The sequence below is a fragment of the Cucurbita pepo genome, chromosome LG14, assembly GCF_002806865.2.
Source record: "Cucurbita pepo subsp. pepo cultivar mu-cu-16 chromosome LG14, ASM280686v2, whole genome shotgun sequence".
Lineage (NCBI taxonomy): Eukaryota > Viridiplantae > Streptophyta > Magnoliopsida > Cucurbitales > Cucurbitaceae > Cucurbita > Cucurbita pepo.
The window spans coordinates 8,278,001-8,294,267 of NC_036651.1; the positions used below are offsets into that span (position 1 = coordinate 8,278,001).

Sequence of the window (16,267 nt, forward strand, 5' to 3'; positions counted from 1 at the left end):
ATATAGTTTATTTATTAAATGTTGGTCTTATATTATAAAGTTGTTGGCCAAATAAACTAAATTTAATGTGAAAACAAATTTATACCAAAACTTCAAATCATTATAATTAATTATTTAAATTAAAGTTTTAGAACCGGAGACGTTCACTTAATCTATACGGTCGAGAATCCCTATATAAATGGTAAATGCGGGTCGGAGTGAAAAAAGATTCTCCTCTGATAACTAAACGGGGTCGAAGATTCGAATTACATTTTTTATTTAATCGTAAAAATGTATGTTAATTACAAAATTATAATTTAAATATTTTGGAAATTTTAGTTTAATTTGACCATTTTTTTGTTTTTTAATGATTTAATTTAATATGACTTTTTCAATGTGAAAAAGACCGATAAACCCTTCTCATTATTTTGTTGTCGCTTTCCTAAGTTTTAATGACAAAATAATTTTTCTTTCTCCGTTCATATTTTAAAATAATTCTAAAGTTTTTGTAGTTCAATCATTATCAGATAAGAACCTTTCAAATAAAAATTAATAATTTGTCAACTGAACTATGTTTAAATTGTTTTGTCGCTATTTTTTTTATAATAAAGTTTGACATTATTTGAGATGGCCACGTGGAAGATTCTAATTGATTATGGCCACGTGGAAGATTCTAATTGGTTATGACTTTGGACTACCAAAGAAAACACAAGTCTAATAGATCTATTTATTGGCCCACGCATTAAATAAATTTCTCATTATTTCAATTTATTGTAATTACCATTAAATAAATAAATAAATAATTGTGTGTGTGCAATTTTAAATAATTTTTTATTTTGAATTCTTTTTTTTTTTCTGATTTAGTTAAAAAAATTAATAAATCTTAAAGTTGCCTCAAAAAATTAATTTGAAGTTACTTTCATTTAATTTAAAATAAAATAATAATAATCTCGCTCGAGAAATAAAACAATACAATTATGTTTTTCAAATTTTATATCCGACATTATCCTATATTTTATGTCACATTGTCACAATCACACTTTTGATAGCAACAGACTTGCAATTGTGCGACACTCACTCCCTAGCAACAAATGAGTTAAGTCAATTCATTCTTGCATCACTTAAACCTCTGGTTCCAGTTCAAGAAGAAAATTGAAATTTGTGTTATATATGATGCAAGCAAAAAGCAACAACGGTCATACTTGATATCCCTGTCTTTTAAAAAATATTTAATTATTTTTAAATTAAAATTGGGATTTATATTTAAAAAAAAAAAGAATAATAATTTAAGAATGTTCTATGGATAATTGATATGGGCGTTGAAAATTAAAATTACGCAATCTAAAGTAAAAGCTACCATCACCAACCAACCATTACTGTCTATTTCCCAAAATTCTCATTTCCATAAATGGAGAAAATAAAAATAAATATTTAAATTATTTATTTTTATTTTCCCAATAAAGATTTTACTAAAAGTCATCCAAAAGGTGTGTTACACTAGACTCCAACCCCATTTATTAACCTTTAAATATATATATATATATATTTATTTATTTATTTATTTATTTATTTATTTTAGAATATTTGATTAATTCACCGCACTTAAATGGTGTGAAAGTTATCTTATTTATAATAAAATAAATTATAAGGATATATAAATAGTAATAAACGAAAATAACAATAAAGGAAAAGATACCTATGGTAATAAGACAAATATCTAAATATTTGTCCTATAATAAAATATCAAATATGATATATATGATAAACTATAATTTATGTTAAATATCCTTAATATATATATATATATATATATATATTTAAATTTAAAAAATAATAATTTTCTATTTTTTTTTTTTCAAGAACCAAATTAAATTTTAAGAATGATATATATATATATATATATATATATATATATTAATTAAGACATTATTTTAAAATGTGGTTTTTAATTATTAAAGAAAATGAGAATCCTAGTATAGTAATAAAAAAATGGAAAATAATAAAAAAGAAAAAAGGGATAAAGGTAAAAATAACTTTTTTGAAAGGAAGCAAAATTAGCATATGATTCAAAAAAAATTATTCCCAAGAATAAAAAAAAATTCAAATTTATGCGAATGCAAAACGAGTAAAAACAAACCAAATGAATACGAACAAAACTTATATTCCCGAGAAAAAAATGTTCTTAGAAACTTCTGGCAATGTAAACACGGAGAACGTTTTGATCTCATTGTTGTTTTTTAAGCATTTTTTAGTTATTATATTATTAGGATCGCTTTCGTTCGGATATAGTTTTGAATCATTCATGTACCTCTCGTTTACTCGTATGTCAAACGTTAATGCATAAGGTAAAAAAAATATATGGTTTTGTAAAATTTTAAGGAACGGATACTCAAGAAGGATGTATCTTAATAAGTAATCAATGTCGAGAATTTCTTCTCGTTTAAGTTTTTTTTTTTTTAATACGAGAAAGTTGAAAGTAGGGTTTGAGCTTTTACTTTTAGAAAAGCATAACTTTAATTTTCAGCTTTTTTTTTTTTTTCTCCTTTTAATTTTATATAAAAATAAAATAAAGAAAATAAAAGTGGCCGTAAGCTCTCGATAGCCATAGCAGATATTGTCCTATTTGAGTTTTTCCTTTCAGGCTTTCTTACAAAGTTTTTAAAACGCATATGCTAGGAAGAGGTTTCCACACCCTTACAAAGAATGTTTTGTTCCCCTCTCCAATCGATGTGGGATCTCACAGTCCACACCTTTTCGGGCCCTAACGTCCTTGTTGGCACACTGCCGGGTGTCCACCCACCTTCAGGGCTCAGCTTCCTCGCTTGCACATTACCCAGTGTCTGGCTCTAATACCATTTATAATCGTCCAAGCCCACCACTAACAGATATGATCCTATTTGAGTTTTTCCTTTCCTGCTTCCTCGCTTGCACATTGGCTATGATACCATTTATAATCGCCCAAGCCCACCACTAGCAGATATTGTCTTATTTGAGTTTTTTCTTTCAGGTATTATCACAAGGGTTTTAAAACGCGTATGCTATGAAGAGGTTTCACACCCTTACAAAGAATGTTTCGTTCCCCTCTTCAATCGATGTGGGATCTCACAGTCCACACCCTTTCGGGCCCTAACGTCCTAGCTGGCACACCGCCTAGTGTCCACCCACCTTCGAGGCTTAGCTTACTCGCTTGCACATTGCCGTGGCTCTGATACCATTTATAACAATTGAAGCCCATCGCTAGTAGATATTGTCCTTTTTGAACTTCCCCTCGAGATTTTTAAACACTTACCCTTACAAATAATGCTTCGTTTCCCGCTCTAACTTACATGGGATCTCACATTCTCCCTCTCGACCATACGACAATGACAAGTAGCAGTTATGGTCGATGACTTTATCCCTATGACGATATTCTCTACATCGATACGATTGGTTTCCTCTCTGATTCCGACAACTTTCATTTCAACGTTGTGAGGTATGTGTTTAGTTCAAAATAATTGTTTGGTTGGAAGGGTTTATTTATTTATTTAAAAAAAAATTAAATGCAATGGATAATATATAAAATATAATTGGATAAAGTAGGTGAAGAGTATGATGTTGGGGTTCATGATTGAATATATATTTATATATTTTAATTTATTTTTGTGGCTTCTGATTGGCTTAGAGGACTTGACTCTTTACATGTAAGATTCCCCTTTTGGAATCATCCATTGGGAATATGACATTATAAATATTAATCTTTATTCTATTAATTTTTTAATCTCTCTTTTAAGAGAAATTTGATTTTATTTGATTTTCTTCGATTTAACTTTAATTTAATATCACTGACTAGACAGACAGATAAAGCTATTATCTGTATCAACAAGGTGCACCTTTCTTTTTTGTAGCTCGATCATAGGAACTCCATGATTAAGTGTGTTTATTACAGAGCATGCTGGAAGGACTCGTGTCGGTTTGTGAGGATAGCCTTCATTCTTAAAAGCGAGAGTAAGTAGTGTGACATGTCGTAGGAGAATGTCAGGGCCGTCTAACATATGGGGCGTTGCAAATGACATTAGTACATAAGTACATGAACAAACGTAGACCATATCGGAATGTGAGGATCCCGAGGACACGATAGTTAAAAAATGCTTAAAATAATTGAAAATCACTACCTATACCAACAGAGAAGTGGTTTCGTTCTTCCTCGCTTCATTTACAAAGCTTCTCATTGATAATGGGTGACGAACGGTATTCATATACACATATATATTTCAAAATTAACGTAAGAATTGAATCAACAAATTATATGTAACGACCCAGATCCACCGCTTGTCCTCTTTGGGCTTTCCCTGAAGGTTTCCACACCCTTATAAATGGTGGTTTGTTCTCCTCCCCAACCAATGTGGGACATCACAATCCCCCCCCCCCCCTTCGGGGCCCAGCGTCCTCGCTGGCACTCTTTTCTTCCTCCAATTGATGTGGGACCCCCCCAAATCCACCCCCCTTTGGGGCCAAACGTCATTACTGACACACCGCCTCGTGTCTACCTCCCTTCGGGAAAGAGGGAGAAGGCTGACACATCGTCCGGTTCTGTCTCTAATACCATTTGTAACGGCCCAGATCCACCGCTAGCAGATATTGTCCTCTTTAGGCTTTTCTTTTCCTTTCGGGCTTCCCCTTAAGGCTTTAAAATGCATATGGTGGGGGAAGGTTTTCACACCCTTATAAATAATGGTTTGTTCTCCTCCCCAACCAATGTAGGACATCATAATCCACCCCCCTTCGGGGCCTAGTGTCCTCGCTGACACTCTTTCCTTCCTCCAATCGATGTGGGACCGCCCCCAAATCCACCCCCCATTTTGGGCCAGTGTCATTACTGGCATACTGCCTCGTGTCTACCCCCCTTCGGGAAAGAGCGAGAAGGCTGACACATCGTCCGGTGTCTGACTCTAATACCATTTGTAATGACCCAAATCCATCGCTAGCAGATATTGTCCTTTTTGGGCTTTCTCTTTCGGGTTTTCCCTCAAGGTTTTAAAACGCGTATGCTGGGGAAAGGTTTCCAGTTTCCACACCCTTATAAACGGTGTTTTGTTCTCATTCCCAACCAACGTGGGACATCACATTATAAAACTAAACATATTAATTGATTTAATTAGCATCTTTTATATGATTTATAAAGTAAATAAATTGTACAAATTGCAATTATCTTAATTTTAAGGACATTGGCCTAACACATGTCTTGTCCAAACCTTTAATTAATGAAGTTTGGAAGCTATTCAAATAATTGAAGCTCCATTATGAATTAATTGGGATTAATTAGTGCTAATTAATTAATTGCATTACTTAGAGAGTGGCTCCCAACTCAATGTAGATTCCTTTTAGTACCTATCCAAACTCCGACTTTCATAACTATTTTATTATTTCGTATTTTATCTCGAGATTTTAAACTGACGTATTTAGTTTCGATGTTTGATTTTGTGTACTAATTTATTTCTAATAAGCTGCATTAATTGCCACGTGATCGTTTAGTTAGGTTAATTCTAACCGAAAAAGTCAACTCAAAATCTCGAATAATAACTGAGTCAAATTTCATATATTAATAATATATTTTACACGTTAAAAAATAATTTAATTATTTGAAAGCTTTATCATCACGAACAGTATTTCAAAATTTATATGCATAATTATTAAACATTATTGTTAATTCATTGAATCAAAACCGATTTATTTATTTTTTTTTAATTATTATGAACAAATTGAAATTTTTTCATTGCTTAAAGAGGGTCACATTTAATTATTTGAAAGCTTAATCTCAACTATTTATAGATATGAGTCTACATCTAAATTTTTGAATACCTTTGACTTGAAGTGACATTAAATTTTTAAAGATTTAAATACCGAACAATTTCATGCTCGAGATTGTAACAAAAATTTAGAATATGGGTTCGCTCTGATATTTTCCTACATACCCAGTAACACAACTATGTTAACTAATAAGGGCTAAAACGGACAATATCTGCTAACGATTGGCTGGGCTATTGTAAATGGTATCAGAGTCAGGGGCGGTATGACACAGAGGACGAGGACGTGTTGATTTGAATTTTATGATTAAAATTGTAAAAAAAAAAAAAAAAAAACAATATTTTTATATATTTATTGTCGGGCAAATTATTTAACTGCTAATAACTACTCTAGATCGGACGGTGGAGGAAGCGAGTAAGAGGGAGCAGAATCTTGATCGGGTCATCATGGTTTTCAAAATTTGAAGCAAAAGCAAAAGCAAAAGCAAAAAAAAAAATAAAAAAAAAAATAAAAATAAAAAAATCGGATGTGGGCCCCAGTGATAAATATTTTATTTAATTATTATATTTTTTAAAGGACATTTTGGACTCCCCCAATATATCCGCTTTGCCCCCGAAAAGCATCGAGGGGCCTTCATGTGATTTTGTACCTTTCACTTGGCATTTTCGTCAATTCCGGAACTTTCTAAAAATCACTTTGTTCTCTAACCCACGCGCTACTCCCTTTACTGCTTTTCAACTCGCCCTATTGTCGCTCAAGCGTCCCTCGTGTCCTTTCATCTGGGCGAGTACGGTAACGTATCTTACTCGCGACGTAGCGATTGTTTTTTTTTGTGTTTATCCTCTCTCTTCAGTTACTTCGTTCACGCGATGGGTCCATCTTCTCAACGAAGACCAACCTTATCGTTTTCTTACAAACACGAATTTAAAAATTAAATAAAACTGCACAATTCATTTATTAATTTAAACAATTCATTTATTTTATTACCATTTTAATTTATATATATATATATATATATATATTGAACATGTTAGTTAATGTGTTGGTTAGGGAGAGGTTTGCACCGGTTACGAGGAATGTTTTGTTCCTCTCTAAAACCAATGTGAGATCTCAAAATCTACCCCTCTTGGAGGCCCAATGTCTTTGCTAACACCCACCGGTATCTAGCTTTGATACCATTTGTAATAGCCCAAACTCACCGCTAGCAAATATTGTTCGTTTTGGCTTGTTATGTGTCGTCATCAACTTCGTAATTTTAAAAAGTGTCTGTTTGAAAGAGGTTTCCGCACCCTTATAAGAAATGATTCATTCTCCTCTCAACCTGTTGTGAGGTTTTACGTCGTATAGAAAAAATTAATGCCGTATATTTTTTTAATTTTAATTTTGTTGTCAAAATATTATTTTATGGCTTTATGGAATAAATTAATATTTAAATGATGGTTTCAAAAAAACGAGAACTCCAAAGGTAAATTGATTTTAAAAAAATAATAATTAAAATAAATACAAAAAGAAAAATAATCATTAGGCCAACCTCCAAGTAACGAATGCCAAACGGCCAAACCAACCAATAGGAAATAAGGAAAGAGAGAGAGAACAACCGATTACCAGTACAGCCAGTTGTCCTCTCGACATGGCATCGTTCTTTCCAATGGATAAAGTTCGCCCGGTGGGGCCGGTTATCCGGTGGGCGTCCCAAACCGTACTGTAAACTGCCAGCTAATGTCTTCTGGCACCCACCGCCCACGGTAATTCACAATCAATCTCCAATCACACCTTATCCTTCTGCCACGTGTTCTCATTAGTTCAGCTGCTACGGCACGTTACGCTTTCCCATTAGTTCACGCGCCCCCCAACTCCACGCGCTTTTCATGAACCTCACGAACTTTACGGAAGGCGCTTCGAAGGTAGAAAGTCTATATTACCCCCGGAATTTCCGAGGAAAGTGCTGGAAAAGGTGGAGAAATTGGACTTTTTGTTGAAGCAAAACGAACTCACGAAGGTGGGTGGAAACGAATCCTCTGCGGGTGGGCCGCTTCAACTATCGTAAATACTCACGTGGGATTTTTAGCCCCTCTTCGATTGATTGCATCTAGGCCGTTCATTTATATCGCATTGGACGGTAAGGATTGTTCCACGAGTTTTCTTTTTCGTATTTAATTGGCGCATTCATACCGGAGAAAAGAATAACTCCTTTTTCTTCTGTCATGTTAATTTACCGTTAGGCCCTCCAAGTGTTTTATGATTTTTGCGAGTAATTTATTTATTTCATTTTATATTTGGAAACAAATTCAACATTTTAATTTATTATGATTTGGATAATTTTTTAATTAATTAAAATATTAAATATTAATGTTTTTCTTTATTTATTTTTAATTTAAATATTTTCATTTGATTTACTTTTCATAACTTTAATGTGAAATAAGATCGGTTGACTTTGTATAAAATTTTGAAATTAAAATGTGATACATCAAAATTTTCATTTCAAAGTTGACTATTCTTGACCTACCTGAACATTATAATTAAATTATATAAAAATATATTAAATAACAGACTCGAGCATATTTTTATACTTGACATTTATACTCATATTTATATTAACAAAAGTTTTTACAATATCGTAAAAATATCATATTATTTATATATATATATATATATATATATATATATATATATATATATATTTTAAACTCCCCTGTAATTCAATAATATTTTATTTTAAATATTATTATGGTGACATTTTTTTAAAAAAGTATTTTGATTTTTGAAATAAAATAATAAAATAATAAATATATTGGTGTGTAAAATGGAAAGTACCATTAAGAAATATTTGTAAATAATATTTAAAAATATATAAAAATAATATCTGGAATTAATCCTCATAAATTCCCTATTTCATATAAAGAATTTATGTTTCAATCCTCGCTGTTATTTGTTTACTATAAATTCCAAATTATTTAAAATTAAAATTATTTAATTTTATTAATTAAAGTGTTACAAAAATGGATTTAATTGTCTTTTAATTCACTAAACTAAATAGTAAATACCAAAGTGTTAGAGGGGTAAAAAGGTAAAAAAGTCCAGAAGTACAGTGGGCAACATAAACACGGACGGAGAAAAACGCGTTTCGGATTTGGGGCGTTTGGTTGAACCACCTAACAACGACCAAATTGGTTCACATTTCTGTCCCTCGAAATTAATTTAATTTATTTATTTTTATATAAATAGTAATAATAATAATAATAATAATAATAATATATAAATTCATTGGGGGTTAGTTTACTCATTAAAGCGTTAATATTCTTGAGGTATAAAACTATAAATTATCCTCTTGAAGCAACTTTTTTTGTTTTCTAAGCCTTTCGCTCCTTTTCTCCTCTCTTTCATTTTCTACTGTTCTCTCCCTCCAGTTTCTCTCTCTTGCCTCTCTCTCTCTCTCGCCGGTGAATCTCCTTTTCCTCTCGTCGGTAAAGTGCTTGCCGTCTCCGAGCACTGCCGTCTTCAGCCTCGGCGATTCTCTTTTTATTGCCGCTTGCGTGTTCTCGTCGCTTTCCTCTGATTCCGCTCTGGAACCTCTGGATCTCGGAAAATCTGGTTGTTCTTGTTCTTTGGCTCTTTTGAGAATGTGGTCCGCTTCCTCCTCCTTTCGCTTCTGCGCTTGAATGCTCCTACTTGGACTGTGATCTAGGGTTTTGGTTTTTGGATTTTTGATTTGTTTTAACTCTGTTTCTCTGTGGTGGTGCTGTTTCGACGGAGAGAACGAAGACGGAGGCGAGTGAGAATAAGAAGCAGCTCCGGGATGAGATGGTACGCATTTCGTGTTTTTTTGTGTGTGTTTGGTTTGTTATTATTTGCGGAACACGAAGTTATTTCGTGTTTGGTTAGAATTTTGACGAATTTATCTTCTTCTGTTTTACTTTTCAGATCTAGTACATTGTTCAGGTTTTGCATCAATTTTGTAATTGTTATTAAAAATATTTTTGTTATTTGCTTTTCTCTGTCCTCTTTGTTTTTACGAGGTCAAAGAGTCGATTTCTGGTCGTCGAATTTGTATGATTGGAGAATTGGTCGTGGATTTGTGGCTAGAGTTTTTGCTGTAATTCCATTTCCGTTGACTTATTTTCGTTCTCTTAGTTTCAATATTTTTGTTCCTGTATTGTGATTGATCTAAATCTTCATTTTCCTCATCGTCACTATTTATCCTAAAATCTTTGGTTACTGTTACACCTCGTTGAGGAGGATGACTTGACTTGGTTATCTCAAGAGAGTTCTTTTTGTTGTATCAGTTTAGATTTCTTAGTAAAAAGATACGGCGACGAGTTATTTGTGCACCTATGGCGGATGTTGAAAATTTCTGGCTTATTCGATCTTTTAGGACCTTGCTGTATTTTAATTTAAGATTATTAATATACACGATTCGTCTTGAAATTCTACTCAAAATCTGTTGAGGGATATGATTAGTGTTATCGGCCTAGATACGGTTCTTTGACTTTCATAATAAAGTTAAGTTGGGACTTCCTAGTGGCTATGTGACATCTGTATGTTGAAGAAGAATCACGTAGGAGTAGATTGATCGCCTGGGGTTTATGAGATGTATTTCGATTTGTAGCAATCTAATTTGCATGCATTGGAATGTGATCAGACGCATTGCTGTCACTTTCATGTGGTAATTTGATGTCCGGCGGCTTTTATTTTACAAGAGTTCCTTTGTTTTGAAAATTGAAATTGTTTAGCTGAATATTATTATGAAGTTTGGACGTAACTACTTCCTAAAATTGGTTAAAATTTTAGGTTTCGATACATTGAGGGGGGCTTGGACCCTACTGTAATTCTTTCAATTGAGATTTTGTTTTCCTACATATGATGGTAACTAGGTGTTATACGTTGGCTTTTGACTGGCTCTTGACAGGTGGAGGGAAAAATTTGTAAATCGAGAGAGGATAGAAATGGGCTAGCTCTTCTGAAGCTCAAGAGGCTTCAGGCTACAAATTCTGAAACTGCCAACAAAACTTCAGCTGTCAAGAATATGATGAATAGAAGTGGAGGTGATGCTTTAAGGGTCTCATCTCCTTGTGGTGTGAGATTACTGAGTGGCAATGTAGAAACCTTTTCTCGTTCAAGTGGCATGTCAAATGAGAGGGATGTCTTTTCTAAAAGGAGAGTAGACAAGTTTGAGTACGATGATTTAGAGTGGACCGAAAAGATCCCGGAATGCCCTGTATATTCTCCCTCAAAGGAGGAATTTGAGGATCCTTTGGTCTATTTGCAAAAGATAGCTCCTGAAGCCTCAAAATACGGTGAGCTACTTGCCTCCTGTTTATAAGTTGCTTTGACCTTTGAAGTTTGGCTTTTGTATGCATACAAATATTTTCGTGGAAAACTATGCTGTTTTGTTTTGTGTGATGAAATGACGTCTCTTCTATATTTACTGAAAGAATGGAACATAATATTTGTTCTGGGCAAACTAAAAGCATCTTTTGAAATTGATCGCAAATCACACACTATTGGGTATACCTGGGTTAGATTTTTAAGTAATTGACGCTACACCACCAAAAGATTTTTCATGCAACAATAGAAGTTAAAACAAAGTCGATTCTTTCTCCTCGCAAGTGATGGAGGAAATAACTCCATATTGTCAGTATGCAATTGAATACTGCAAGAGCTAAGGAAGTTAATGTGATTTGGACTGGACAAAAATTATTTCCAAAAATATGTCAAGAAGCTTATTTATGCCAACATTATCTCACCTTTTATGTCACAGTCCTTTTTGAATTCCCCCAATGAGATTACCAGAAAGCTTCCTAGAAACCATTTTCTTTTTTGTCTTCTTTCCCAGCACAACTTTGTTGTTTTCTGTGATGTCCCAAATGTGACTCATGTTTACTTTTTTTAAAAAAAAAATAAACTGGGTCTTTCAGGCATATGCAAGATTATCTCCCCACTGATTGCTTCTGTTCCTGCTGGTGCTGTATTAAGTAAGGAGAAACCAGGTTTCAAGTTTACAACGAGAGTGCAACCTTTTCGCTTTGCTGAATGGGATACTGACGATCAGGTTACCTTTTACATGAGTGGAAGGTGAGCATTCTTTGTATACACATGAAATTTGGATTATATCTCTGGTACTGAATATGTAACCTGTCATTTTAGGAACTATTCATTTCGCGATTTTGAAAAATTTGCGAACAAGATATATGCCCGTAGATATAGTAGTTCTGGATGTCTACCTGCCTCATATATGGAAAAGGAATTTTGGCGTGAAATTTCTTGTGGAAGGACGGAAAGTGTAGAATATGCTTGCGATGTTGAGGGTAGTGCCTTTTCATCTTCTCCATCTGATGAGCTTGGGACAAGTAAATGGAATTTGAAGGTGTTTCTCTTTCTTTGTGTGTGCTAAATGGAAAAATGAGGCTTAACAGTTTAAAAAACAAAAAATGCTTACATTGTAGAAATGAACTCATACGTTTGCTATGCTTGTTAGTCTTTGACGACCCATGTTTTTAGACCATCGCTGGAGCTGGAAATTCAAGCCGATTAGTTAGGATATTGTATGCATATCTGTAAAAAGAGTTAATGGCACACCTTGAAACAATAGTAAACATGCAGTAATTTGCCATCAAATTTTTGTTGCTAATGCTCACTCCTAGGTTTTGCTCTAGCGTTTTTCAAAGAAAAAGGTATTACTTTACGACATTGAAAGCCTCATCTTGTGAGACAAATTTATTCTTCTCTTCCACTTACTTTGAATTGCATCGAACTTCATTATTCTTTTAATAAGAAAATAAACATACTCAACAAGGAATTTCACTTCTTAGAAGTAACATTTGTAGATGTTGATGTGTTCATCTCCTAAAATGTATGTTTGCTTATTCTCGTATATTGCATTTTGTTCCAGAATCTTTCTCGGCTGCCCAAGTCCATACTGCGCCTGCTGGAAAATCCAATACCGGTAGGGTGGTTACTTTATATATCATGCACCATCATGTTAGAACTTCATGTGTTAAATGATTTTTTTATTGGCATCTATAACAGGGAGTAACGGACCCCATGCTTTATATTGGAATGCTGTTTAGTATGTTTGCGTGGCATGTGGAGGATCATTATCTATACAGGTAGGTGTTCTTATATTACCGTTGTTGGAAATCAGATAGACTTTTTGGTTTATATTAGATTTTTGTCAGTTTTTATTGGCACCCACGGTTTTATGTTAATAATTTTGAGGTACTAAGTGATACCTTCAAGTTCGTGTTAGTCCTTCACCTAATTAACTATTCACTTGTTGCAGTATTAATTATCATCATTGTGGAGCATCTAAAACTTGGTATGGCATTCCTGGTCAAGCAGCTTTGCAGTTTGAAAATGTTGTCAGGGAGCATGTATACACCCAGGATATCTTATCAACTGTTGGAGAGGATGGAGCATTTGACGTACTTCTGGGGAAAACAACGTTGTTTCCGCCCAGTATTTTGTTGGATCATAAGGTGCCTGTATACAGAGCTGTCCAGAAACCTGGGGAGTTTGTAATCACCTTCCCCAGAGCATATCATGCTGGATTCAGTCATGGTAAGACATTATAGACTCCGGTTTTGCAGATTTGTTGTCATTTATTATGATTGCTCAATATCTATCATCCTTCAATTTCCCCTTTTCCATGGAATGCACAGGCTTCAATTGTGGTGAAGCAGTAAACTTTGCAATGGGTGATTGGTTCCCCCTGGGTGCTGTTGCCAGCCAGCGGTATGCACTCCTGAACAGGATGCCTCTACTTCCTCATGAAGAGCTTCTATGTAAAGAATCAATGCTTCTCTATACAAATTCAGAACTTGTAGACCCACATTATGCTTCTGCAGAGTCAACCTCTCATTATTCTATCAAGACTTCTTTTGTGAGTATGATTCGCTTCCAGGATCGCGCTCGGTGGTCTTTGATGAAATCAAGAACATGCACTGGTGTTTCACCAAATTTTCATGGAACCATTATTTGCAGCTTGTGCAAACGTGACTGCTATATTTCTTATATCAACTGCAATTGTTATGGACATCCAGTGTGTCTTCGTCATGGTATGCTCATCTCCCTCGTTGATTTAATCTAATAACTTGATGACTATTCATTATTCTCGATTACCCTCTAATTGTGATTGTTATTTTCTGTTCATAAATGTATATATCTGAAGCCTTTAATTTATGCAGCATGTGGATATATCAGCAATTTGATTTCATAGAAATTACACAAAAATGGAAAAAATACTAAGATATCTGTAATAATTTGTCTTTCTTTTCCTAAAAAAATAATGTCTTATTTTTATGAAAAATTTTATGCTTCTGGTTGTTACTGATCAATGGATTTCTGAACCAGATATCAAATCTCTGAACTTCTCGTGTGGTAGCAACCGTACACTCTTCTTGTGTGAGGATATTTTAGAAATGGAATCTGCAGCTCAGAAATTTGAGCAGGAGTGTGGAACATTGGATGAGATTAGGGGGCAAGCTTATAATGGTGAAGAATTATATTCTTATCCTCTGTTAAATTTATTTAAACGAGCTGTTGTGGACGGATACACTCCTTATTGCAAGATAGAAGTGCAGTTGAATTCTGAATTTACTGCTGCTGCTATCTGTCGCTTGGGAGAAAATGAGTGTGTTTCCAGTAGCCAGCCTACACAAAGTTGTATCACTGAAAACCATAGACCTGAACCATCAGATCCATCTCTCTCTTTTGAAGCGTCAACTTTTTGTTCAGTTGTAGACTATAACGAAACCTTGCGCACCACTAGCCATGTAAGACCTGATTTCGAGCTCAACTTATCCATTTTTGTTAGTGAGCTTCTTGATCAAAGTTGCCATGTTTAGAGTATTGAAAGAATAATTATTGATACTATTTTCTCAAACAGGTACAAAAAAATTCAAGTTTTGAACAGTCTTCTGAAGTTTCGAACAGGGCACTTGAATCATCACGCAACCATTGCTCAAGTAAATCTCCAGGCAGTGTACGTGTATCAGAGCTAACGACTGTTGTAGATCGAGAAAGTGATGATTCTGATACAGAAATTTTTAGGGTCAAGCGTCGCCCTCTGAAGCTGGATAAAAAAACCGGGAGCGATGCCACATCTTTAAAGCATTTTGCTAGCCAGGTACTGTTGTTTTGGCCATCTTAAAATCTGGTCGTGGTTGATTTATTCTGAAAGTCGAGCATGAGAAAACTTCGGGTTTATTTGCATGGCTAAATTACTTTAAAAAAAAAACTTACAACTTTGTTCTCGTCTAAAACTACCTTTATTTTTTCAAAAGTTGCACCGTTGCTCTTGAATTTTCATAAACGTTTCAAATATCTTTATTTGCATTTCTATTTTTTTACCTTTTGTTATGCTTATCTTTTACTTTTTTTTTTTTGTCTTAAATTTTTTTATATGCATTGAATCTTGGCTTTTTGTGTAGACAATAATTATTTATCATTCATCATTTCATACAAATAATGTCTTTATCAAACATTCAACAACATACTTGAAAATAATGAGACACTCTCATTGCCCATCATGAGAAGTCTTTCATTTGTTCCAAAGTCTATTTGATTAACTTGTTTTTCCGTTGCTAGTGGCACTATATTTTCAATTCTTTCTGAAATTTGGGATTTGTTCATCATTATAGCAGGATGGCCGCAAAAGATTGAAGAGACTCCAAACAAATGGGAATTCCGAGGGAGTAACGCCATCGTATGGTCGTGGAACTGACAACTCGCGTTATAAATTATCCCCTTCCAGTACTTACAAGGACTCTGCAGTAAGTGATGCAATTGACAAGTATAGCAGAGGGAGTACTATTCCCACCTCTACTATGTGCCAGAGATTCAGCAATGAGAAACTAAGTGGTAATAGACAGCGCGTCTATGAACTCAACAATCGCAGGAGGGAAAGGTTTCAGCATGAGATGGGAAAGCCCAAAAGGGTACTACATCCACATCCCTCTATGGAGACTGGGCCAAAGCGTGTCAAAATTAGAGGCCCAACACTCGGTCGGCCCGATTGATCCTAATGGGCCTGAAGCTCGGCTATGGTGGCCTTGCCTCTCTCTCTGTACAGCCGCATTTGATAGAGAGCCTGACTTTGCTAATCTTAGTCTTCACTAATGGGGGGTTCTAACCACAACACACAACGGAAAAGCCATAGATGATTTGATGATATGATTATTCTTCTGGGAGCAGTGACACAGCCATTTAACCTAGGTTGCAACATTTTAACATTCTTTGTGAAGGCCTTAAAAATGGGGGCCGTTCGCACTCACTCACATGTGGTGGTGATGACGACGACGACGATTCTTGAGGGTAACCCGAGTCGGTACCGGGCCATTTATCCCGCCGTCCTGGGACAACCTTATCTGCAGCAGCAGCAGCTCTGCTTTAAGCAGGTAGATGGTTTAATCAATTTGATGACTAGTTTTTATTCTTCTTTTCTCACTTCCATTTTTGTGGGGTGGGGATTCCCACGTTCATTTGAAAAAAGAAAAAAAAAAAAAAA

General features: G+C 34.5%; 1 protein-coding gene across 3 annotated transcripts in view; it reads left to right on the forward strand.

The window, feature by feature from the left end:
• Positions 1-9,135: 9,135 nt before the first annotated feature.
• Positions 9,136-16,267, forward strand: part of LOC111810711 (lysine-specific demethylase JMJ706-like) — a 7,853-nt gene continuing 721 nt past the window's right edge. Inside the window, exons 1-11 of one of the 3 annotated variants that reach the window (XR_002817433.1) lie at positions 9,136-9,567; positions 10,670-11,057; positions 11,679-11,835; positions 11,908-12,127; positions 12,653-12,706; positions 12,790-12,869; positions 13,043-13,320; positions 13,422-13,817; positions 14,113-14,534; positions 14,648-14,887; positions 15,402-16,157. Coding sequence is in view for 2 of the 3 variants with exons in the window: in XM_023697466.1 (XP_023553234.1) it covers positions 9,565-9,567; positions 10,670-11,057; positions 11,679-11,835; positions 11,908-12,127; positions 12,653-12,706; positions 12,790-12,869; positions 13,043-13,320; positions 13,422-13,817; positions 14,113-14,534; positions 14,648-14,887; positions 15,402-15,779 (2,616 nt within the window). In the remaining variant the exon portion in view is untranslated. Of the gene's footprint in view, positions 9,568-10,669; positions 11,058-11,678; positions 11,836-11,907; positions 12,128-12,652; positions 12,707-12,789; positions 12,870-13,042; positions 13,321-13,421; positions 13,818-14,112; positions 14,535-14,647; positions 14,888-15,401 lie in introns of all 3 variants that reach the window. The other 2 variants (XM_023697466.1, XM_023697467.1) reach the window with 2 other exon arrangements.